This window comes from Neomonachus schauinslandi, chromosome 2 (genome assembly GCF_002201575.2).
Source record: "Neomonachus schauinslandi chromosome 2, ASM220157v2, whole genome shotgun sequence".
Lineage (NCBI taxonomy): Eukaryota > Metazoa > Chordata > Mammalia > Carnivora > Phocidae > Neomonachus > Neomonachus schauinslandi.
Genome location: NC_058404.1, coordinates 117,444,112 through 117,470,890, shown reverse-complemented (window position 1 = coordinate 117,470,890; position 26,779 = coordinate 117,444,112). Strand labels below are relative to the sequence as shown.

Below are 26,779 nucleotides of genomic sequence, written 5' to 3'. Positions count from 1 at the left end.
TTTACCTTATGTCAGTCCTTATGCTTCCATTACATTTTGATGTGATCTGGTATTGGACAATTAAGAGTAGATTTCTTGATGTGGCAGGTGGGAATGTAGAGATCACAAAGGCTATTTTTACAAAATTTAAAACTAAGTGCTCATTTGTCTCTTAAAATAAGAATATATGATGAAAATCACTTTTGGCATTAATTAAATGGCTGCCACTCTTAGAATTATCAAGAAAAAATGTTACTATTACAGAAATTATGAGTTACTGTTTCAATACTCTTATTTCAATTTGAGACTTTATTAATGCTTTTGAACATTTCTACCAGTACAGAAGAGATTTTGAGCTAAAAGCAAGAGCCATTTCTAAGGAAGAGTTTGAATAATTAGAATAGTAATATAATTGGAAGAAATAAGATGAAGAAAATAGTTCAGTGTTTATATGTTTAATTTGAAGTAAAAGCAAGACTGGCATATATACACGTCTTTGGTTCTTGAAGATGGACTCAGAGCTCTTTATAGCTAAGTTATGAGCAGTGACATGAATTTATATTCTCCTAGGCCACAGGTTCTCATCAGTGCCTCAAGATCCATGTACATATTAAAACTGCATGAAATTATCATATGCATCTGAATTAGAGTTTTCCAGTATGTGCTATTCCATGGGATGCTGGTTTGTAAGATACTCTGAAATGGCACATATCATAGTGCCTTTTTAGAGATCCCATCATCATATTAAAGTCTTTGAAGACTTTCATTAAAGAAAGGTTTAAATTTATTTTTAACTTCATTTCCCTACTTGTTCTCCCTCAGCCTGGCCCTTCCTTTTTATAAATAAGTATTAAATCCATGTGATGTGACTCTGTTCCAGTAGTATGGATGTGTATTTGTGTTCCCCCACCTATACATACAGACTCATCTGTAGTTTATTAGCAATACACTTATAAAGAGACTTGGTAAAGCTATCAGGAAGATCTAACTTTGGGGTGGACACCATTGCCCAAGATCTGTGCCTTAATTTGAAAATGTAGTCATCTAATTTTATCTTTCCCTCACAGTTAATTGGATTGAAGGAAAGGGATTTGTTTTAATCAGACTCACATGAGGTTTAGTGTTTAAACAGATTTATGTATTTGTTACTTCATAATCAGGAATTCACATTTCCAGTGATCAGAATATGATTTATATCCACTATTCAAAATGCTTGCATTAAGGGTACCCAGTGTTTCGTGGAGGTGGAGAGTCTTAAGGAATATTTTATTCTTTAGCCCTTAGTGAAGACAGCTTCTTAGTCATCCCTGTCCCATAGAAGAATTTGCTGGCCTGTTGACTCTATTCATATCAGCCAATCCAGTGTTTCCCTTCCCAAGACAGTATTGATAAAGAATGTTGAATCTGCCTCTCTGCCCTGAACTGACCATCCCTCCATCTGTTCACAATGGCTCAGAAGTTGGGACAGGTCTGCATTTCTTATTTACCTCTGCCTCATGTCAGCAATGCCAATCTGCTTTACCCTTTTAGCTTCTGTTTACTTATATGTAAAATGACATGAAAATTATACCTTCCAGACCAAAAGTAGTCTTTGTGATGACTTATTTCAATAAGACACCAGTAGATATTTGTTATTGCCAATTTTAGAGGATTATAGCATTTTAGAACTCAAAAAGACCTTAGATGTAATCTTGTTCATTTCCTTCATATTTACATTATAGATTTTTTTTTAATTGTGTTGTGTAGAGGTTGTGACTTGCTCAGAAACCCATATCCAGAACTAGAAGCCAGCTTTCTTATTCTGAATAGCTATTCCCATGTCTTGTCTTGCCGGTTAAATACTTTAAAAAAATCCTTAAAGATAGAGACCATATTTGATACTACTTCTGGATCCCATAGATTGTGCTTCCAGAAGTAAGAAACTTTTTTGAGGAAAAAAAATTTAGTAGTCTTTCTGCTTTTATTTTGATAACATTTAAAGTGTCCACTGTAATTTTGGATGATCTAAAGTATTTATCAGATCTTTTAGCAGAACACAGATGATCAAAGAAGGTGAGAGTAACACAGTATGGGGACATATTTCTGATGAATACGTGGTTATATGATATTCTTTTAAAACATCTATGTAGTTGATGTTTTTCATTTTCCTAATGCTTTACCCACTTAAGAATTTACTTCTTTTTCTTCTGAGTAGACCAAAATTATTTTATTTATATTATAAAATGTTAGCAGTTTTCTTTGGGACTGGAGCATACTGCAGTATCTTAAATTGATAGCCATTGGTGGGTAATGGGTTTAATGGCATCTCCATTTTAATATTTAAGTAGAATATTCATTTTGGCCTTAAGTATAACTTGTGACACCCTACAAGTTAATTGAAACACAGTAGTCACTAATTGTTCCAAAATAGGAAGAAGAAAAACAAACTTTTCATAACTGTAGCAGATTAGGACTGGATTGGTATGAAGATGGACTGTTCAAGGTTATATAGAACATCTCAGAACACAGATGACATGTCCTTTGAGGCAATGGGAGGGATTAAAACACCTTTGAGAAGGAGCAGATTTGATGAATACTATACAGTGAATAATTGCCAAAATGCATGTGTGTAGGGATTGCTAGTATAGTTTTCAATGAAATGTTAGGTATGTTATTATTTCCACGTTAATATTTTTAGAGCCCCTTGGTATGTCACAATTTAGTTGGCTCTAGTATAGTTAACCATCTTGATGATTTTGCTTTTTTTTTTTTTTCCATTCTTGATTTTAGGGCTTAAGGCAGGATAATGTATCCAATAATATAGAATTAACACATTGAATAATTAAGATCATCTCAGTGAATTGGATGTTTATTATATAATTTGGCTCCAAGACCTTGTTCAGATCTCACTATCTCAATGAGACTTACTCTGACTATGCCATTCGATACTGCAACCTGCAAACCCCTCCCTAGTACTCTTGATCCCTCATTATGTGCTTTTCCCTTAGTACTGTACCATATCGTTTATTCCTTATTATGTTTATTGTTTCTCTCCCCACTAGAATATCAGGTCCAGTCAGGCAAGGGTGTTCGTCTCTTCTGTTCAGGGTGCACTGTGGCTGGCTACAGTAGTGCCTAGCACGTAGGGTGTGTTCAATAAGTATTTGTTAAAAAAGAATAATGAATACATTGACAGGTTATTTTTATGACTCTACCACTGTCATTGTGTAAAAACATTGAATGATCATGAACTGTCAGAATTTATATAAAGTTCTTATATATTATTAGAAACTGTTATTGGATTTATGTAACCATTTTATTGGAAAAGTCATACCTCAAGGTATAAAAATGAAAGCATTTTCCCCTATATTGCCCCTGAGATATTTATGATAGTCTCCTCCCAACCTACTCTCCCTATGGTGTCTTCTTGACTAGATTCTGTGATTTTTATAGATCTTTTGGTTATTAGAACAATTTTATTCCAGTGTTTGAAACTCAGTCCCATTCATCGTAAAACTCCCAAGTCAAGCCTGATTCAGTACTCTTCTTCCCCAGCACAGGCTTGACCTCAGGTTCCAACATTTGCAGTTGAGAGTAGGAGAGTCTCACTCAGAAAATCTCCCCCTGCCACCTACTTTAAGTTCCAGCCACTAGAAGGTTGAGCAGGGCTGGGAAGGATGGAAAAAGCTTAGGGCACCAGGGCTCCTTATTGACCTGAACAAGACTGCAGGACTTTTTGGTCCTGTATTTTGGTAGCTGACATTGACTGGCCATGGGATGCCCTCTGGGAGGCAGGCATTCACATACTGGCTCTCTCTTGACACATATGGGTTCTTCAGAAGGGCTTGCGGGGGCTCTTACTGCACAGCTCCCTCCTTTTCATCTCTTCTATCACCTCACCCACTTCTGCTTTGCCTACAGAGTCTACCCTACAGCCTCCTTCTACTGGGTCAGCTTGCCCACTGGACAGATTCTACGTAAGATATCAGTGAGGTCAAGCCCAAACAACTACAGTTTCTGTCGTGTATATATTTTTAATTGAAAGTGTAGTGTCAAGCTTTGGATAGTGTGTAGCCTAGTAAGTGTACTCTAGAGGGTATCCTACTAAGAACAACCAGCTCACAGTTAGTCATTTCAATGATAAGAATGGACTGAAACCGAAAAATCTGAATAGTTTTTATAATTTATGAGAAATAAATAATGCTTGTGACAAATTACATTTCGAATTCTGTTTGGGGATCTTTTCCCTCAGCACATATTAATTTCATGAGAGTTAGAGATCAGGAAGAATATGCCCCAATTTGAGAAACAATCCCACAATTAACAGATATGTGGATAATTGGGAACTGACAAGATGATGCCCATTTTACCCCCTGGGAACCAGGTTGACTGGAGTTGCAAACTGTAAGCAGATACGTTTCTAAACTGTCAGTTGTCTCCACATCTTAAATGCAGACTTCTGTCTGTAAGCCTCTTCTGTAATCTTCAGTGACATTCCTCCTGAGTCTCCTCCCTCAAATAATCTATACGTTATTAAATTTTGTCTCCGCTGTTATTTCAAGATAAGGAACAAATTTTAAAACTTCAAACGTTGGAATTAAATAGTCTCTACTGAGGATTATGAAAAACTTGACAAGGTCTCCCCTCTGAGTATGCAACACACTGCAGGAGCAATGCACATGCTCGCCATGTGTATACGGCTGCTTGTTAATGCACTTCCAGAAAGGCAGGCACTTTCTCTGAGATTGTGATATGCTTGTGTGTTCATGGGTCCTTTTCAAAAGATGTGAAATGTGTCTTCACAGACTCCTTAACATGAAGATTGAAAGTTCTTAAAGATTGAAAAATGTAAAAGTCAGTTTTATCATGAAAATACTAATTCACCTCATATTTTTTCCATACTTAATGCATATAGGAAGCATTATATTCCAGTCTTAACATATAGCTTGAGTACATTAATTTCGCTATTGAAAATATGTATTTTTGGATTGACTATTCGCCTTTAAATTTTTGTTCTAATATGGAATTAATATTAAACTAATAAAGAATAGTTTTTAATTTCATTAGTAATGCCCTATAAAAAACACTTTGCTTACTACCAGAGTAGGACTTAACAACCATACTAATATTATCTGTTAAGAAGGAAAGTCAAACTAAATGGAATTTCATAGGTGCAGAAGATAGGGGTTGAAATCAACATTATGGTTAGGATTTTAGAGCCCTATGCATACAGATGCTTTAATAGACAATACTGAGGCCCATTGTCCTGCTCATATCCTGCAATAAATGTATAATTGACACAATTATGTCCCATTTTGGTAGAAAGATTCTAAAATAGATCTGGAGATTAGTACCATCTATGCAAGTAGAGTCAAATATATCATCTTTACTCAGCATTTTCTATGTCAAGAAGGAATTAATTTTTTAACACCAGAATTACCTATAGGGTTTGCAGAGCCTACCAGTGGAGGTGTTGGAAACATATTCAGTCATCTCCTAAGGTTGATGCTGAAACATGGACTTTAGATACAGTCCCTACAAGTACTGCTCCTAAGAATTTACCTCCAATAATTTGCTTATATCAGTAAACAGGACTCATCTGATGATGGCAGAATATTTTATGTACTCTTAATAGTAGTACATGAAGCCAAAGGTTTTTTATAGAAAAAATTTTGCTGCCTTATAGTATGGCAACTATGCAGATCTATAAATTGACTCTTTTGCCTCCTTGAAGAAAAAACTGACATGAGATTTAAATGATATGTTTTTTTCTCTTAGAACAGTAAAAGACACACCACCAAGAAAATCAATAAACCAAAAAATAAAAGCAGAAACAAAAAGCCCTCTTCACAAGTTTTGAGCACCATCTACAGCTTTATGTGGTGAGAGATAAAGCTACCATTCTTGAGTGATTCAAATAGAGTCAAATGGTGTTGAGCTAAATTACAACCCTAAATGCATATTGGTGAGATGAGATGCTGATCCATTTGCACACTAATGTGCTATTTTTAAGTCATGCATCATAGCATCTTCAAAGAGGCCTGTCATAATTATGATGGATTAGACTGCAGAGTCAGTCCTAGATGCAGTAATTGTTTCACAGATGCTGCCGATGTGACTTGAATTCATAATAAATTATGTCAGAGAGGCCAGAGAAGGAGCCAAATCAAATACCAAAGGAAAACTGCTGTGGCTAAACCTGTTTTGGTTTTAGGAAACTGGTCAAAAGACCAGTATTTTCAGCTGAGTATAAATTTGTACCTCTGACATAGAGGATGAAAGTTGACATACTTGGCATTTTCACTTAAAGTTCTAAATCTCAAAAAAACAAAAAGTTCTCAACCTCTGTCTCATTATCTTTCTTTCCCTCCCTCTCCCCCTCCCTCCCTCCCTTTCTTCTCTCTCTCTCTCTCTCTCCCTCTCTTTCTCTCTCTCTCTCTTTCTCACTCATTCACTCGCTCACTCTTGTAGCTTCTGAAAAATTATTCAGGAGCATTAGCTGCAATCATAGGGTGACCATAACATATTTTTGCATGTTCCTATATATATATTACATTACCTGGTTATAATTTGACCTTTAGAATGTCCAACAAAATTGGTGATATTTATGGCTGATAGAACTATTCTTTTTCGTTCCTTAGAAGGCCATACTGTATGGGAAATTTTGGACTATTAAAATAAAGGGATAAACATAAATAATATGACTAATAGGATCTAAATTACGACATTTTAAGTTGTGGTTTAATTGACATCTGTCATTTAAGTAAATAATTCCTAAGTCTGTCTCTTTAGTCTTTAAAAAGAAATGCCAGGAACACCTGGTGGCACAGTTGGTTAAGCATACAACTCTTGGTTTTGGCTCAGGTTGTGATCTCAGGGTTGTGAGATCAAGCCCTATGTCAGACTCCACGCTTGGCGTGAATCTCCCTTTGCCTCAGCGCCTCCTGCTCATGCTCTCTCTCTCTCCCCCCCTCAAAAATAAATAAATAAATCTTTATTTTAAAAATGCCAAAGCTGGTTTTAGAATTTGAGTGTTATATTTTGTGCATTCTTAACATTTAAGTCACATTGTTGCCTTTTTAGGTATGAAGAAACCTCATACTGTACCACATAATCAAAAACCCTGTGTGTGTGCATGTGTGTGCAATTTAAATAATGAGCTACTTACTGCATTTTGATTAGCAAAGATAACTATTAAAGCAGATAAGTGTATGCTGTGTCTTTTCCTAGGTTATGGGTTCAGTAGTTAGAAAAGTTTCCTTAAGTCATTTGTTGAATATTCCTAGTTTTTGTGTTTTGTTTTTTTTTTTTAATATACTCTACTGGGACACCTAGGTGGCTCAGTCGGTTGGGCGTCTGCCTTTGGCTCAGGTCATGATCCTGGAGTCCCAGGATCGAGTCCCACATTGGGTTCTCTGCTCAGCGGGGAGTCTCCTTCTCCCTCTGACCATCCCCCCTCTAGTGCTTTCTCTCTCTTACTCTCTGTCTCTCAAATAAATAAATGAAATCTTTAAAAAATTAAAAATGTACTCTACCAAGTTTTTTACATAGTCTCCTCTGTACTTGATGACTACTGATATATTCTACCTAACACACTAGTCCTTCCGCCTCAGTGATGTTGATAGACATGTTTGATGAATATTCATTATTATCCTTTTAAAACTAACTTTGACTTAGTGGGATAAGTATTTGTTTCTTACTACGGCAAGAGGGAATGAAGTTAAATTTCATGAGAGATTTCAGTTGATGGTATGCAGACCTTGACAGCTAGGAGCATATTTCCCCTCTCCTGTAGTCCTGTGGCTCTTGAACAGTCACACTGCCTTACCACAGTCCAGGGCAGTACATGATCTGTACATCTTTGTGTTAGCTCTACTCCATAGCGCTTGCACTGAGCAGGGATTCAACTAATGCTTGACTGAATGCACAAATGAACTGGCGAGTGTTGGGCTCTAATTCTCTCTGTGACATTACCAGGGAAATTGTTCTCAAATATTTTAGAAAAAAAATCATCAGCAACCCAGCATCAATTGAAAAGGTAATCTAGAAAGGTAGCAAAGAAGGGATCAGAATAACTGTGGGAACTTCAAATTCCATGTACTAAATGTTTACATTTTCTTTTTTATTCTGTTCCAATTCAAAGACATGGTACTTTGAAATACATGTAAAATGCCCTTAATTGTGCAAATAGTTACAGCCCTACAGACATGTAACCAGAATACTTTATTTTTTCATCCTAATCCTATAAAGACTCAAATGTTGGCAAAGTGAATTTGTTAATAAAATAAAACCTACTCTCTGAATTATGTGTTTTTCTTGATGTTACGGAGCCACCAGTCTATCCCTTGTGGGAGATTATTTTGATGCCTAACCTCAAGCAAATTGCTCAGTTTTTTACATCTGTAAAGTGAGAGAATGGAACTAGGTTCTTTCCTATACTCTGAAATGTTTTATACATTGTTAGGACCATCATCATCACATATTATCACTCATTTTGGATATGTCACTGTAAAATTTCTTAGCCTTCCAAAAGTTTAAAATGCAATTCACTAATTCTAGGAATAAGAGTTTTGTTGTCCAGTATGACTCTGGATTGAAGACTATCAAAATAATACGGCATGTACTTGATCTTAGGGAACTTTCATTCCATTTTTAAAAAAAAGAAAAAGTAAGTAATACGATTTGTTAATATTTTGGTAGCTCTAACAGTAGTGTGTTAGAACCATCTTGTAACAGTTTGTGAGAGCAGATTGTAAAATTTTCAGGAATTCTGTAAGCTGAAGGTTGATAGCTTGAAATCAGCCATGACCCATAAGAGCATCTCTTCAGGAATATGCTAAAAGCTCACTATTCATTTTTAAATTGTAACTAATTACTGTAACATGAAGTTCTGGCACCATGAAAAAGATTACTGGGTAAGCCTAACCAGTCATCCTTACCAGGTTTACCAAAAGCTCTTCTGGGACGCCTGGGTGGCTCAGTTGGTTAAGCGATTGCCTTCGGCTCAGGTCATGATCCCAGGGTTCTGGGATCGAGTCCCACGTTGGGCTCCCGGCTCAGCGGGGAGCCTGCTTCTCCCTCTGACCCTCTCCTCTCTCATGCTGTTTCTCTCTCACTCGCTCTCTAATAAATAAATAAATAAAATCTTTTTTAAAAAAAAAAAAAGCTCTTCTGCCTATACTCTTGCATATAAACTTCATAACAATTTTAGGGAAAAAAATGCCTTGATTTTGATTGGACAGTATCCTCTTAGGCGAGTCACTATCCTTAGTGAAAAAATGAGACTCCTAAAATAAAAATTATCTCTCCTGATTTTTATAGATACAATTTTATTTGGCATAAATTACCATACACAAACCTCCAAGAGCTAGCATTACTTTAAAAAAAACATTTGAATATTCAGTTGCCCAAGGGAATAGTATCCTGATTGATACTGTACATTATAGTAATTAAATGTTCTCTAGGACGAAATAAAGGATATTTAATCTCAATCTCAAAACAGCTATGAGAATTCAAAATATTTCTGATATCACTTACTTATAAGAGCAGATATGAATGAATAAAAACGATTTCTATTCCTGGTCTCTAAAAAGCAAAAGGAATGTCACACAAAAATCTCTATAGCAAAAATTTACATTCAGTTTAATTTCAGAAAGTTTTTTTTTTTTCCCTAAACTTGTAAAAACAACCTATTAACTCTAGTTTTACTGTTCAGCATGATATCTACAAAAAATTATCCTGGATTTTTTCTTTTATATATAAATTATTGACTTTTGTAAGCTTGGAAAAACTACGTAAATGATGCTGTAAAGATTATAGCGTTGATGCTTTTTTAAATATTTCTACAATGAGCAAGAGGTACAGGTCTCATTTCTTTCTTTCATTTATTAAAAATAAATAATGCTTGCCAGTGTCAGTATAAAATCACCAGTATCAGTATAAAATTAATAATGTGCTGTACAACTAGATTACTGGATCATGTAATATTCTGGGGTATGTACACAAAACGTGTGGTTTAGGATATATTGAATTTGAATAAAATATTTTTTCTTCCTCTACAATGGCACTTTAATGGTTTGAATTTTCTGAATCAGATTCATAAACCAGTTACAATTAAGCCTGAAAAAAAATTATCCTTGTCCTAAAATAAAAAGATAATACATAATTTTCTTGCTCTCCTTAAAAAAGTTAACCCTTTACCTTTTCACATCCAGTGGTTATACTCAGTTAAGAAATTGCTGTCACAGACAGAATAGTTCTGTCAATAGTCTAAATTAGTATTTAAAGATGGTTATTGTGTTTAAAGCTCCATATTGAAATAAATTTCATTTTAAGTCACCTTCATTTGTTCTTAGGAGCTATTCTCATAAAAGATTTGCAAACTCCATCTATGGTAATTCTGCCCTTGACACTTTAAAGAATGTCCAAATTATGTGGAATGGATCATAATAGAGAATAATGTGTTAAGTGCTTACAGTATTTTATATCTAGAAAATTAAGTAGAATAATATATATTGTATATGGAGACTGCAAGTTTTATAAAATACATAACATAAATATACATGTGTGTGTATATGTAAATACTTTTTGATTGGTATGAGCGTGAAATGATTTTACAGTTGCCAAAAGAAAGCATTTTTTGTTATAGTATTTAGAATGCTAATTGACCTGGTCTCTAAAGAATTTATCTAGGCTTATTTCTGTGCTCCTTAATTTTTGAAGAGTGGTAGTGGCCCTGATTTTGCAGAAACCCCTTACATTAAAGACTACAAATCAATTTTCATTCATGATTCCAGAACCTAAAGTTTTTTTTATTATTATTAAGGATTATTGATGATCAAGAGTATTAGTCTAGCTCAGAGCTGTCCAGTAGAAATACAATATAAGCCATATATGAAATTTAAAATTTTCCAGTAGTTACACTAAAACAAGTAAAAATTTAGGAACAAATGAAATTACTTTAATGATATATTTTATTTAAAATATCCAAAATAGTATTATTTCAACATGTAATAAATATTTTTAAAAATCAAGTTATTTTATATATTTTTTTGTCCACACTAAATTCTTTGAAATCCAGTGTGTATTTACACTTATGGCACATCTTCATTTGTGCTCACCACATTTAAAGGGCCCCATAGCCATATGTAACTAGTGGCTATGCACATCTAACCCATTTCTTAACATTTGTAGGAAGTTGGTCTAGCAGAAATAAACACTATGCTCTGTTGTTTTCTTTGCCCAATAGGAATTGTGACTTTGTAGTTTAAGTTTTATTTACTAATTAAGTAATATACATGCCTAAAAGTTACAAAAACAATAATAAAAAGCAGTTTCCTTCCCAGTGCTATTCTCTGGACTCTCCATTCTTTTTTCTGGATGCAAAATATTATTACAATTTTGTTGTATGTTCTCCCAGAGCTGATTTTATATTTATTTTTGTAAACGTACAGATTGTAACATTTTTTTAAAGATTTTATTTATTTGTTTATTTGAGAGAGAGAGAGAGACAGCACGAGTTGTGGGGGCAGAGGGAGAGAGAGGGAGAAGCAGACACCCCATTGAGCATAGAGCTCCACGCGGGGCACAACAACCACAGGGCTTGATCCTGAGACCCTGAGATCATGACCTGAGCCAAAGTCAGACGCTTAACTGACTGAGCCACCCAGGCACCCCCCAGGTTATAGAATTCTTATACATACCATTCTGCAGCTTGCTGTATTTCATTTAATTACTTGGAAATACTTCCACCTGAAAATGTAGGTTGTTTCCAACCATTTACTATTGCAAAAGATTGTTCACACATTACTTAACATATATATGAGCATATTTGTTATATAACTTCTTAAAACTGAAGGGTCAAAGAAAGTTTCTATGAAACTCTGAAGATTATTGTTAAATTGTCCTCCATGGTATTTGTACTCATTTTCACTCCTATGAACGACACAGGGGAGTGTTATTCCCCATGTGCTTGCCAACATCTTATATTATCAAACTTTTTGACCTTTGCCAAATTGAGAAAAAAAAACTGTATCTTGCTGAGGTTTTAATTTACATTTCTTTTTATGAGTGATACTAGACATCTTTTTAAACATTTAATGGCCATTTGCATTTCATTTTCAGTGAACTGTCCATGTCCTCTGCTCATTTTTCTATTCAATGATTGGTTTTTTGCCTTGTCAATTTGTAAGAGTTCTGTATATTAAGACAAGTTTTATGTGATTTTTAACTTCACTTATGGGTTTATTTTTGCATGCATAAATTTTACTGAACTTTCTCGTTTTTTATGGCTTCTAAATTTTGTGTCATAAAGACCTTACCCAGTCATTAGATTATTTTTTTTAAGTTTTCTCAGACTGTTTTAGATTTTTTTTTTAGAGTTTTGTTTTACATATTTAAGTGTTAAATCCATCTAAAATTCATTTTGGTGTAAGATGTTGGGGGTAGATTCAACTTTATCATTTTTTCAGAAGCTGTCCGGTTATTCCAATATCGTATTGATTTGCAATGCCATCAGGATGCCACATTTCTGTGTGTATTAGAATCGATTTCTGGACATTCTGTTCTGTTTCATTGGTCTTATTAACACTCTTTTATTTACTAATTGGCAAGTACAAGCTGTGTGAAGTATAGTAGCCTTTGTTCTTTTTTAGTATCTTTTAATTTGGTTACTGCCCTGCCCAGGCCCCTTTACAATTCTTTTTCAGGTTATTCCTGGCTATCCAGTTTGTTTATTTTTCCACGTGAACTTTAGAGTCAGGTTCTGTAATTCCTCACAACATTCTGCTAGTATTTTTATTGGGAATAAATTAAATTAATAAATTCATTTGACAACTACCCACGAACATATTATACCTTTCTACTTGTTTTGCTTTCGTGTATCTGTCAATACAGTCTTAAAGATTTATTTAAATAAGACTTCCACATTTCTTTTTAAATTTATTCCTAGTGTTTTAAGAATATTTTTTCCTGTTACAGTATTTTATTCCACTAAAGCTCTGACTGGTTGTTGCTGTTATATATCAAAGCTATTGATTTTCTTATTCAACTACTTTTCTCATAAACTGTAACATTTTTTCATTTGATTCTCTTGGTTGACCAGTATACAATCTTATTATCTGTAAATGATAACTTCAGTGTTGCTTTCCAGTGTTTATATCTTATTTCTTCCTCTTTTTCACTTGTCTTGGTTAGTAAGCAATGGCTATAGTTTTTTATAGCCCAAAAGGAAAATAGTCTAGGTTTTTTACTTACCTCCTTAAAATGAATGTGATGAGAAAAACTGTGGGAAAATAAAGCATGACTGTACTATGAATGGGGCAGCATTCACTTTATATGATGGATTATTTATGTTTTTTAGTGCCCATTTTTCCGTGCACTCCAGTCATTTGGACTTTGAAATCTCCATCAATATTGGTCTCAAAAATATTTGAATTAATGAGTGAATGAAGAAATGACTGTAAGATGAGCAAATTCATATCAGTTTTGTGAAACTGATTGGATGCTCACTCTATACTAAGCACAAAAACAGAGTAATCTTAGGAAGTTCACAGTCCAGTGAGTAAAGAAAATAAAATCGAGTATGATATGTTCAGCAGCAAACCATATACAAGATATAGAAATAACATAGAAAAGGGAGTGATTTATTCTCTTGGAAAATCAAAGAAGGAATCGTAAAGGAAGTAATATCTGAGACTATTTCAGAGGAACACATAGGAGTCACTGGGCAAATCAGGGTACTCAGAAGACATTCTAGGCTGACAAAACAACAGCATGGAGGTCTGAAACCATTTACCATGTGTGGGTATTTATAAGCTGTTAGAGTTCGAGTATAAGCTGTGAGAGGAAGTAGGAGGAGAGAAAAACAGAAATCTGCCTATGAAAAACTATTTGTGTCAGGCAGGGATTCTCAGTGGAAGTGGGCAGCCAGCACCTGTGGAAGAAGATATAGAATAGAAATGGCATTTTATAAACGACACTTCTCACCCCATTCCATTTCCTGGAATATTAACACTAAAGGGAGCATGCCTTGTCTTTCAGGCGTGTGGGTGAGAGAATTTGAGAACTACTAATACAGGCAATATGGAGCCAGAAAAGCATGTTAAGGAGGCTGTGACATCAGATTTGCATTGAGAACATTTCCTCTGGTAACCATTTAAAGGAACCTTGAAGAACTAGGGAGAGGACAGGCTGGGCTGGGGAAGAATCCCTCTAAAAAGCTACTGCAACAAATAATGAAGTAAAATAATGTATGTCTGGCTACCAAGTATCAGTGGGATAATTCAAGGAACATATAGGAAATGGAATTGATAGACCTTAGCAAGTGATTGGATGTATAAGGTACTAGAGAAGAAAGAAAGGAGGTAATCTTTCTCTATTGTTCTTAGCATTTTGACAAAAAGAATTATTTGGGAAGGAAGTTGATTCTATTTACTAATGCAGTGTGAAATTCCCACATTAGCTGGTGCTTTTGATCATATTTGTTCTCCATGACCATAAATATTTGAGAGTTGCTGAGAAGACAGGAGTAATCAGTTCCTGAGTAGATATCGGTTGTCAGTCTGAAACATGAAAATGAGTATCGCAGTTTGCTACGTCTAGGAATTTCAGTATCATTAATGCCATGATTATTCTCCCAGATTTATTATTAGTGCTAATATGTATAAATGCACTTCAATTTCTGTTTCCCTGCTCTTTAGAATTCATTCAGAGGGCAGCCTTGTGGATGGCCCCGAAGCAAGCCTGATGGAACAGGATAGAACCAACCATGTTGAGGGCAACAGACTAAGTCCATTCCTGACACCATCTCCTTCTCCCATCTGCCAGACAGAACCTCTGGCTCTAAAGCTCCAGAATGGAAGCCCATTAACTGAGAGACCTTATCCAGAAGTAAATGGAGACACCAAGTGGCAGTCTTTCAAAAGTTATTATGGAATACCCCACATGAAGAGAAGCCAGAATAGTCGCGTGAGTCCGGACTTTATACAAGAAGGTAGAGGGTATTCCAGGTGCTTGCAAAATGGAGGAATAAAGCGCACAGTCAGTGAACCTTCTCTCTCTGGGCTTCATCAGAACAAGAAACTGAGACAAGACCAAAAAGCTAATGGAGAAAGGAATAACTTCGGGGAAAGCCAAGAAAGAAATCCAGGCAAAGGCAGCAGTCAACTGAATGTCTCCGATTTGAGTGATAAGAGAGAATCCGTGAGCTCTGTAGCCCAAGAAAATGCAGTTAAAGATTTCATCAGCTTTTCAATACGTAACTGCAGTAGGTCTGAAAAACCAGAGCTTCGGATTCTGAATGAGCAGGAAGAGAAAAATGCTAACTACCATGACAAGAACATTGTATTACTTCTTAAAAACAAGGCAGTGCTAATGCCTAATGGTGCTACAGTTTCTGCCTCTTCCATGGAAAACACACATGGTGAACTCCTGGAAAAAACACTGTCTCAATATTATCCAGATTGTGTTTCCGTTGCGGTGCAGAAAACCACATCTCACATACATGCCATTAACAGTCAGGCTACTAACAAGTTGTCCTGTGAGCTCACTCACCTATCGCATACCTCAGGGCAGACCAATGTCCCACCGACCTCGAACTCTGAGCTGCCTCCAGAGCCAGATGCAGTGGTGACCGAGGCCTGTGATGCTGACAAAGCCAGTAAGACAGCTGCAGTGATAGGGACCTGTCCCTTTCAGAAACCAGAAAAACAAAAATCAGTTTTTGACATGTGCCCGTCGCGTGCCGAAAACAGTCCTATCCAAGGAACCACAAAGCTGGTATCTGGTGAAGAATTCTGTTCAGGTTCCAGCAGCAATGTGCAGGCTCCCGGTGGCAGCTCTGAACGGTATTTAAAGCAAAATGAAACAAATGGTGCTTACTTCAAGCAAAGCTCAGTGTTCACTAAGGATTCCTTTTCTGCCCCTACCACACCACCACCATCACAATTGCTTCTTTCTCCTCCTCCTCCTCTTCCACAGGTTTCTCAGCTTCCTTCAGAAAGAAAGAGCACTCTGAACGATGGAGTTTTGGAAGAACACCATCACTACCCCAACCAAAGTAACCCAACTCTTTTAAGGGAAGTGAAAATAGAGGGTCGGCCCAAGGCACAGCCATCCCCGAGTCCTAATCCATCTACACATGCATCCAACCACTCTCTGATGCTTCCAGAAAGGCCTCAGAATAATTGTGTTAACAAGAATGACATGCAGACTCCAGGGACGATGACGGTTCCAGCATGTTCAGAGAAAGCGAGACAAATATCAGAACACCTCAAGCATAATCCACCAATTCTTGGTAGCAGTGGGAATCCACAGGACCCCTGCCAGCAGTTGATGGGACACAAAGAGCAAGATATGCCGAAGGGTCGAGACCAGGAACAAACACAAGGTCTTGTGCTCCCAGCAGAGCACTATCTGAAACCGGGGTGGATTGAATTGAAGCCCCCTCACTTTCATCAAGCAGAATCGCACCCCAAGTGTCATGAGGCATCACTGCGGTCAGTTCTTCAGTATCAGTCCAACCCCACCAATCAAATGACCTCCAAACAATACACTGGAAATTCCAGCTTGCCTGGGGGGCTCCCAGGGCAGGCTTACATCCAGAAAATAATGCAGCCAGAGCAGAGGCCACAAAGGTACCAAGGTGAGATGAATCCAGGGCAGTCTCAAGGTACAGTGGACCAGCAGCTCCATTTCCAAAAACCCTCACTCCAGGTGCACTTCTCCAAGACAGACCCTTCATCCAAAGCTCACGTGCAGTCATTGTGCACCCACAGGTTTTATTGTGAACAAAGACCAGATTCCCAAAGTGAGAAACTCATACCCCCAACATTAAAACAGCACTTGAATCAGCAGGCTTCAGAGACTGAGCCATTCTCAAACTCACACCTTTTACAACACAAGCCTCATAAACCGGCAGCACAAGCACAAACACAACCATCCCAGAACTCACTTATCTCTCAAAACCAGCAGCAGCAGCAAAAATTACAAATGAAGAATAAAGAACAAATGCCCCAGACTTTCTCTCATCCCCAAGGCAACAATGATCAGCAAAGGGAAGGATCATTCTTTAGCCAGATTAAAGTGGAAGAATGTTTCCGTGGTGAAAATCAGTATTTGAAATCAAGTGAGTTCCAGACTCATACTACTCAAATGGGATTGGAGCAAGTACAGAATATGAATAGTAGAAATTACCCCTATGGTCAGATCTCGAAATCAAATGCAAGCAAACTACAGATTTCTTGTTCAAACAATACACACCTAGTTCCAGAAAATAAAGAACAGACTATAAATTCTGAACTCTTTGCAGGAAACAAGACCCAAAACTTGCATCACAGGCAATATTTTCCAAATAATGTGACTCCAAAGCAAGACGTTCTTCATAGGTGCTTTCAAGAACAAGAGCAGAAGCCTCAACAAGCTTCAGTTCTACAGGGATATAGAAGTAGAAACCAAGATGTGTCTGGCCAGCAAGCAGCACAGCTCCCTCAGCAAAGGTACCTGATGCAAAACCAAGCAAATGCTTTCCCTGTGTCTGACCAGGGAGGAAGTCACATTCAGACGCCTCCCCAGAAGGACATTCAAAAGCATGCTGCTCTAAGGTGGCATCTCTTGCAAAAGCAAGAACAGCAGCAGTTACAACACCCCCAAACTGAGTCTTGTCATAGTCAGATGCACAGGCCAATTAAGGTTGAACCTGGATCCAAACCCCATACCTGTATGCACCCCATGTCGGCACAGCCAGAAAACAAAACGTGGAAAAAGATAACTAAGCAAGAGATTCCACCCCCGAGTTATGATAATGTGCAGCAAAGGAGCATCCTTGAGACCATGGAGCAACATCTGAAGCAGTTTCAGGTCAAATCATTATTTGACCATAAGGCTCTAACTCTCAAATCACAGAAGCAAGTAAAAGTTGAAATGTCAGGGCCAGTCACAGTTTTAACTAGACAGACAACTGCTGCAGAACTTGATAGCCACACCCAAGCTTTAGAGCAGCAAGCAACTCCTTCTTCAGAAAAGACACCAACCAAAAGAACAGCTGGTTCTGTTCTCAATAATTTTTTAGAGTCACCTTCCAAATTACTAGATACTCCTATAAAAAATTTATTGGATACACCTGTCAAGACTCAGTATGATTTCCCATCATGCAGATGTGTAGGTAAGTGCTAGAAATGTACTGAGACACATGGTGTTTATCCAGAATTAGCAAATTCATCTTCAGATATGGGATTTTCTTTCTTTTTTTAAAAAAATCTTGAGTCTGGCAGCAATTTGTAAGGGCTCATAAAAAACCTGAAGCTTACATTTTTTGTCTTTAAATTACAGATGCTTGTGCTGTGCAAGAGAGAACTCCACTTACACTCAGTTTTTCCAAAAAAAAATAAAACAATGTGCATGCTCATTTCTTCCTCTAATCAAACCCTTTAAAATGTAAAGGTATCTGTTTTAGATTAATCAGTCTGTTTAACTCTTTGTATATGATCTCCTGGAGAGATGCCTAGGCATCTCTAAAATTATCTATTAAAATGAGAAAAATAACTGCTATATGCAACTTAATGTGGGAGCTTTTTAATATGTATTAATTCAAGGTTGAACATATTAGTGGTTTTACAACATTAATTTCTAGATGGGGGAGATTATCTTCAGTCTTGGTGAGTTGAGGGAAATTGTAATGCTGAAGTTCTGAATACTCATGACATTGCCCTTCATTTATACACTTGAAATATTGTATGATTTATATTCATTTTGATTCTGTTTTCTCTTTAAAGTGTCATCTTTTTGATAGAAAATATGCTTTTTTCTTTTCTTTTTTCAAACCAACATGTTTTTGTTAAAATTCAAGATACGTGATAGGTCTGTTGGAATAGGGAAACATTTTGCTGATAGATGCATATGTGTGTATATGTATATTTTATATTACATGTAAAATATGTATAAAGACTTCATTATAGTCTCTCAGCTTGAATACAGTAGAGGACATTTGTAAAAACAAATGTTAAACTGATACGGCCAGTGGTCCACCTACCTCATGTTCTTCCTCTTACAACGGGACACCCCACATTTTATAGAAGAATGGAGGGAGGATCCGTACTACCCCTTTGTGTGGTTAATACTAGGTTGCCCCAGGGGTGCCGTACCACACATGGCATAGATAATGTTAGGTAAGTTCTGATTATCTTCAGTCTCTTCTCCCATCATCCTAACCTCTCCTCCCACTTTCCATCTTTGATAGTCTACAAGAACCTCTTCCTTTTACCTGACCCTCTCTCCAGTATTTTCTCTCATCATAAATTATTCTGAAGTACATACAAATACGGGTCTGGGATCAGTATTCTTATTTTCAAAACACAGCAATTAAATGTTGAGGGGAAACAAGAGGAGAAAAAGGTACCTTGACAATAAAAACTGGGCAATATCCTGGGGGTGAGAGAAGACAGGAAATATTTAATCTTTTAACATCCAAGTAGCAGGCAGGCTTCTAGTTAGCTATAAAAAAATTTTTTACAGTTCAAAAAACTGGATTGTAATCGGTATTACATATAATATATTCTAATTCCCTCACTGTTTTGTTTAGTTCCACTTACTTTGTTTAAAATAAATAATTTCTTATTCCATATCTGAAGTGTAATTTAATATATTTTTATCCAACAGCCAGCATGTACATATACTTAATTATTTGGCACATTTTCTAATAGATTAGTCCATCAGTTTATTCATTTTAAAGAAAAAAAAAATGTTTAAAGTCACATTTAGGGCCCTTAATGTGCAGTTGGGGGATAAGCTTTGTGGATGTAGCCTTTATATTTAGTATAATTGAGGTCTAAAATAATAATCTTCTATTATCTCAACAGAGCAAATTATTGAAAAAGATGAAGGTCCTTTTTATACCCATCTAGGAGCAGGTCCTAATGTGGCAGCTATTAGAGAAATCATGGAAGAAAGGTAATTAACGCAAAGGCACAGGGCAGATTAACGTTTATCCTTTTGTATATGTCAGAATTTTTTCAGCTTTCACATACAAAGCAGTAAACAATTGTAAATTGAGTATTAGTAGGCTTAGCTATTCTAGGGTTGCCAGCACTCCACACTGTGCTATTCACCAGAGAGTCACAATATTTGACAGGACTAATAGTCTGCGAGCTGGCACATGCTGCCCACTTTGAGATGGATGCCAGAAAACCCAGGCACGCACGAGAACCAGCCAGCCCGCCTGCCAGGCACAGGGGTGCTGGCACAGGCTGTAAAGAGAGGCCCCACTCTGGCTTTCCTACTTGATGATAAAGCGTCCAAGAAGAAAGAGAGGGGGGATGTGGTATAAGAAAGGAACCATTGAGTTAAATTCACCTAGAGCTGTAAGTGAGTGGTTATCTATAAGGAAGTTGTCCCTTAGTATGAGCAGAGGGTAAGTGTGAGATGCTGAATAGAAATAGAGACAGATTCTATTTATAGCTGCATTTTTTTTTTTTTTTTTACTGTCAGTCAGGTAGGCAAGTATTTACCTGAATCTACACAGTCAGTCCTGCGTGTAGAAGACTCTTTTGAGTGAGACAATCAATGCAGAGACTTTCATATAGGTATCCACAGACGTGAGCTGTTAACTATGCTAGGGGGCCTTTTCTTTAAGAGTAGGCAGTGTTATTATTAAAATACGTTAGGAGACATTGTGGGCAGCAGGGACATACTTTGTATCATTCTTGCCCAATTTACAAACTATCCATTTCTAAATTAGCATGTAGAAATTCACTAAATAATCCTCTAGTAGCCTGGCAGATACAGTGAATTTCCCTAAGTGCCTTTTGTTATTAGCAAGTAGTAAGTAGTGCCTTGGTCAAAAGGGAAAATATAATCTATCTCTAGAGCTATCCTATATTTTCAAAATTGCTGGATGCTAGTTATTTGCAAGCCATCTTTAAAAAATGGTAGAGATTCTTTGAGGAACAGTTCTAACTAAAATCTGTTGTGATTCCCCAAGTTTTAAAATAGCTAAATTTAGTAAAGGACAAAAATCAAATAGTATATATCTTAGAAGACTGAATTTAACAAACTTAAAAAAGTTTTGTGCTTTGTGAAATTATGTCTAAAAATAAGCTTTCCCATTTATTTTCACCCAACATATAATTTCAAACTAGTTCATTACAATTATCAATATATTTTGATACCAAAGAAATACAAAGCTTAAAGTCTGTTATCCAATTTGCTTGGCTTAGACTTATTTTTTAAAAATAAATTAAACCATTCATTTCTCAAGGCGTGGTCATAGAATAAAATTATGCTCAAATGTTCAATATTTTGGTTGCCTCGGTTTCATTTGCTAATTTCATGTGTGTGTGTGTGTGTGTGTGTTTCTGTGGATTTCTTTTAAGGTTTGGACAGAAGGGTAAAGCTATTAGGATTGAAAGAGTCATCTATACTGGTAAAGAAGGCAAAAGTTCTCAGGGATGTCCTATTGCTAAATGGGTAAGTGACCTGACAAGGCCTTTGGTCTTAATCTTGGGCGTTTTGATTCATTAACCCTGAGAATTGGGCTACCAGATCAGAGTCATTTATGCCAGTTGAAATGAACATTGCTTATATTTATTTTGTGTTAGCTCTTAAGAAAAAGGCAGATTAGTTTTTAAAGCACGTACAAACTGTATTTAATTGAAAGACTTTAGTGGGGAGGAGGTCCATTCAAACTGATAAAAAGTGTAATTCTTCTGGAATGTGAAGTCATCCTTAATCCTTTAAATACCTTCCATTAATCTTTATACTGTCATTTTTGAAAGCCTTGAACTTTGTGAAAAAGACCTGCAGGTCTTCCATATAGCTCTAGCTTTAATGCAGGGGTCATCACCCCTCCCTGTACTGGTATAGTCTGCTAAACATTGAGCAGTTTTGCATCTCTCGCAGTTCTGACCCCATTTTACAGATGGGTAGCAAAAGGCAAGTTGCAGGTGCTGGCCAATGTTGCCGTAATTGTGACCCAGACATGAAAAAATATGCATACATAAATCAGTGCCCTCCTCTGCCACAAGTGACCCTTGTTTTGTTTTGGTGGGGGTGGGGGTGTTGGGGTGGAATGGGGACCCGCACAGGTGGTTCGCAGAAGCTGCAGTGAGGAGAAGCTACTGTGCTTGGTGCGGGAGCGAGCTGGCCACACCTGTGAGGCTGCAGTGATTGTGATTCTCATCCTGGTGTGGGAAGGAATCCCATTGTCCCTGGCTGACAAACTCTACTCAGAGCTCACTGAAACGCTGAGGAAATACGGCACTCTCACCAATCGCCGGTGTGCCCTGAATGAAGAGTAAGTGAAGCCTCCCCTCTCTTTCCACTGACCGCAAAACCTGATCATGGGTCTGACCCAAGGGAGTCGAACCTGCATTTTTACATTTATAAAATGGAGACCAAAATGGCTGTTTCAGTCATGCAGAAGGAAGTTGGATTTGCTAACGTGGGTAATTTGAGGTGATTTCCTTAACCATTTCGTACCTTCAGACAGTGCAGACATTTAGTTAGGAGCAGCTTGCTGAAAGTCTGAATGTCTACCCCATGAACTCGATCGTGCCATAAACTTGAAAGTATTTGTGTGTCCACTTGCTGCAAGTGACAAGTCTTGTGTGCCTGGCCACCACACTAGTAAGTATTGACACCATTATTATGTTGCAGTATCTGAAACAGATACATAATGCTAATGCAGCAAACATCAAAATATTAGGCTTATAGAATTTCTGTAGAAACAAACTGATTCATACGTCAGTTCAATCCCGTTTATTATTTTCACAATAGTAATAAAGATTACTTTCATTTTTACTACTACTGTATAAGCAAGAAATTAGCGGCTATGGACTTGCATTATTTTTGAGGAATTTAAACATTTGGAATAGGAGAGCAGGGGTATGCAGTTAAATATATTTAGTGCATCCAAGTGCTAGTATGTTTTTGTTTGTTAACCTCATCCAGTTTAGGAAGTTTAATCATCACTTGGAGAAAGCTTCATTACGATTGTTCCTCTGCTATACTATTCCTGTATAACATTAGAAGAATACAGGAGAATTTATAGTGCTACACTGAAATCCTACAGCAGTTATTTTACTCACAATTGGTCCTAAAATAATTTTAATTTTGCACTTCTTCCTTTAGTTTCCTTTCCTCCGCATTCACCAAACTACAGTACAGTTTACTGAATATATGGAAATACTGTGCTGCTCATTGCAACAGCCCGTTGCTACCATAATTTGTTCCTTTGCTATTAATCTGACTGATACTGTTTTACTTCATGTTGACATGGGTTTTCTCTGGGTCATGGGGGGGTGTGCAAATCAACTATAAATAATATGTCTAGGAAAGTTACTTTTCATATAGGAAAGTGTGACTTGGCTTCCTGTGGTAGTTATGATCCAAAAATGTAATGGTGTGTACCTCAATGCCATTAATCCACTTTTATAAATGATGTGCTGGAAGACAGAATGCTGATTCATAACACATGACTGAAACTCACAATGGATTGTTCTAGGTATAAAATGCTATTCAGTGTACCCTAATTTCCATTGTTCCCTCTCTAAAAGATGTATTTAAATGAGTTTAATCAGAAAGAAGATGAGAGGCACCTGGGTGACTCAGTCATTAAGCATCTGCCTTCTGCTCAGGTCATGATCCCAGAGTCCTGGGATCGAGCCCCGCATCGGGCTCCCTGCTCAGCGGGAAACCTGCTTCTCCCTCTCCCACTCCCCCTGCTTGTGTTCCCTCTCTTGCTGTGTCTCTCTCTGTCAAATAAATAAAATCTTAAAAAAAAAAAAAAAAGAAAATGAAAGTTAAGGCACCTTGAGATGATGTCAGTGATAGCATTTTTCTCAGGAATTAAGTATCTGCCTTGTTTGTTTTTTTGTTTTTGTTTTTGTTTTTTTAAAGCAGACTTCCTCTTAGACTTGGTGGCTTGAACTTCTAAACCACCGAAGAACTTCTTGTGAAAAAATAACAGTTGTTTTATTTAAATTTCTTGAAGTTTCATGCAAACTATATTTCACATTCTTCGTGATTGATTTAATTTTCAGTTATTCTATATCTCTGGTATTTTTCCCCTGTAGGCTTTTCTATAATTTCTATAAATGCTATTTCCTGAAATGGAATCTGACATGTAGAAAGAAATTCTATGTTAAGAACTTTCCTGAATTGTGTTATTTTGCATTTAAAATCCATGAGCAATAGTTGAGCCAGGGTCTAAGAAAAATTATAGTTTGGTCTAAACAGGAGGTGAGTACAAAACCGTTAGAAGATGTGCTTCAAATATTAAGACATTTTAAAGGCCAATCTGTGTACTTTTGCTTCTTTTTGTCTGGAATTTCAAAAGGTAAAGGTAATTATTTAGATGAAGTTTTAGATTTGGGTTATGCATATTTAAAACAATTCTCCAAAAACAAAACAAAACAACATACACAATTAAAATAGACATTTACCAGTGGCAATAGAGACTTCATTCAGATGTAGTTTTTGAAATTTCTAATACCTCATAAAATAAATTTTATGTCTGGCAGAAGTTAAAATTATGGCTTTGCCAAAAACAGAGGATAATCTCAAATTGGGGCTGCTGACTCCGTTTAATATTCAAAGCTGTATGAACCTCATCTCTGAGTTCTTACAAATCCCAATGCCTACATGCACCATAACCACCCACTCTGAGTCCAGAAAAGAACTCTGAGAGTATCTTTCAGTGGGAAAGTCAAAAACGGATTTTCATGTTTCCTTTGAGCCTAACCAGCTGTTTCTTCTTTAAAGATTTCCCTTTGAGATTTCCATTTTATGACTAAGCCTAACCAATATTATTTTGGCAAGTAAGAGTTGTGGGAGTGTACCTGTCATTATAAGAAGTCAAAGCCAGAAACATGTTCTGCCATGCTGGGTGATGTTAATTTTTTTAAGTTAACATTATATTATAAAAAATTTTCAAACATGCATAAATGGAGGAGTACAGGGTAATGAATCCCCATGGACCCATTATGTAGCTTCAGTAGTTATCAACATTTTATCAGTACTGTTTCACATATTTCCCCGACACTTTCTACCCCCACCAGTGTTTTAAAGCAAAACACAGATACCATCTCACCCATGTACATTTCAGTGTGTAACTCTAACAGATAAGGACTTTTTTTTTTTTTTTTACAAAACCTAGTTACAGTGTCATGTCAATGATTCTTTAATATCATTTCATGTTCAGACCACGTTCAGATTCCCTAACTGGATCCTGTTTCAAAATAATAATAATAATAAAAAGTAAAAAGATACTGACAACATGAAAGCCCATGCCTTGTATTTGATTGAGACTTTTGAGTGGTCCCAGTTCATGCCTGTTGTCTAGCATAATAATTAATAGAACTTCCTTTAAAAAAAAAATAGAACTTCCTTTCACTCTCAAAAGTATCCTAATTTGGAAGATAAAGTATATGATTCATAAGCCTCTTTTTGTTTATAACAGTTCCCCCTCTCTTTTTAATGCATTTATTGTTAAAACAGACTATATCATTTGCTGTATAAAATTTCCCACATTCTGGATTTGGTTGATTGCACACTGTTTTGTTCAACTTACCCCTCTATCCCAACTGTCTTTTGTACACTGATATTAAGAGACTTAAACAAGTTATGTGTGTATACATGTATGTATGTATATATTGGCAGAAATGCTTCATAAGTGGTGATGAAATAATCTTAGTTCTTCATATCCAGCATGAGGGTTATAATGTCTGCTTTGTTTCATTCTTAATGTTGCTAAGAGTGTTTAGTGAGTTCAGGAGTTGTCAGCTTGATCTGTCCATCATCAAATTTCCCAGAAAACTTTCACCTAATGGTGCAGCGTATTCATTGAGGATCATTGCCTGTTTCCATTGTTTTGAGTTTGCAAATTGAAGATTTTCTTATTTTTGAAGTATACATTTATTTGTTAGATTTAACAAATTTTTGCTAGTGTTTCTAAAATTGCATAAGGTTGAATATGTGAACTAATTTTTAGTTTAAAGTTGTTGAGGTTGTTTTTTTTTTTTTTTAAAGATTTTATTTATTTATTTGAGACAGAGAGAATGAGAGAGACAGAGAGCACATGAGAGAGGGGAGGGTCAGAGGGAGAAGCAGGCTCCCTGCCGAGCAGGGAGCCCGATGCGGGACTCGATCCCGGGACTCCAGGATCATGACCTGAGCCGAAGGCAGTCGCTCAACCAACTGAGCCACCCAGGCACCCAAGGTTGTTTTTTTTTTTTCTTTCAGAAGTCCAGATGGTAACTCAACGGTTGAGAATGTTTTTAAAAATCTGTTATATAGATGAATATTTTTATTACAATTGCTTTACTGATTTGTCATTTAACCATGAGCCAATTTGAGTCATGTTAAATGAGGCTGCCATGTGCTAATTCTAATATTATTTGAAAGGGCCCTATAGAAATAAAAATGCGTTTTAGTAGCCATTTCATGTGGGAAATCATCTTGAAGTTGCTCCACCTTATTATGCAGGGATTTTTTTGAGATACAATTCACATACCATAAAATTCACCATTTTGAAGTATACAGTGAGTGGTTTAGTATATTTACAAAGTTGTGCAATGTTTTTTCACTCCCAGAAGAAAACCCCATACCTATTAGACAGTCAATTCCCATTCTCCTCTCCCTTAAAATGGCAGCCACAATCAACTTTCTGTCTCCATAGATTTGCCTATACTGGACATTTTGTATTATACAATATTTGGCCTTTCTGCCTGGCCTCTTTCACTTAGCATAATGTTTTAAAGGTTCTCCATGTCCTAATGTTAATCAGTATTTTATTCCTTTTTGTGGCTGAGTAATATTCCATTGTGTATAT

The 26,779-nt window shown here is 36.5% G+C and overlaps 1 protein-coding gene across 1 annotated transcript in view; it reads left to right on the top strand.

Moving 5' to 3' along the window:
- TET2 (tet methylcytosine dioxygenase 2) overlaps window positions 1-26,779 on the top strand; it is a 138,946-nt gene that overhangs the window by 69,722 nt on the left and 42,445 nt on the right. The window contains exons 3-6 of the mRNA XM_021680410.2: window positions 14,658-18,118; window positions 19,812-19,902; window positions 21,324-21,417; window positions 22,035-22,243. Coding sequence (XP_021536085.1) covers window positions 14,704-18,118; window positions 19,812-19,902; window positions 21,324-21,417; window positions 22,035-22,243 — 3,809 coding nt within the window. The 5' untranslated portion in view covers window positions 14,658-14,703. The remainder of the gene's footprint in view (window positions 1-14,657; window positions 18,119-19,811; window positions 19,903-21,323; window positions 21,418-22,034; window positions 22,244-26,779) is intronic.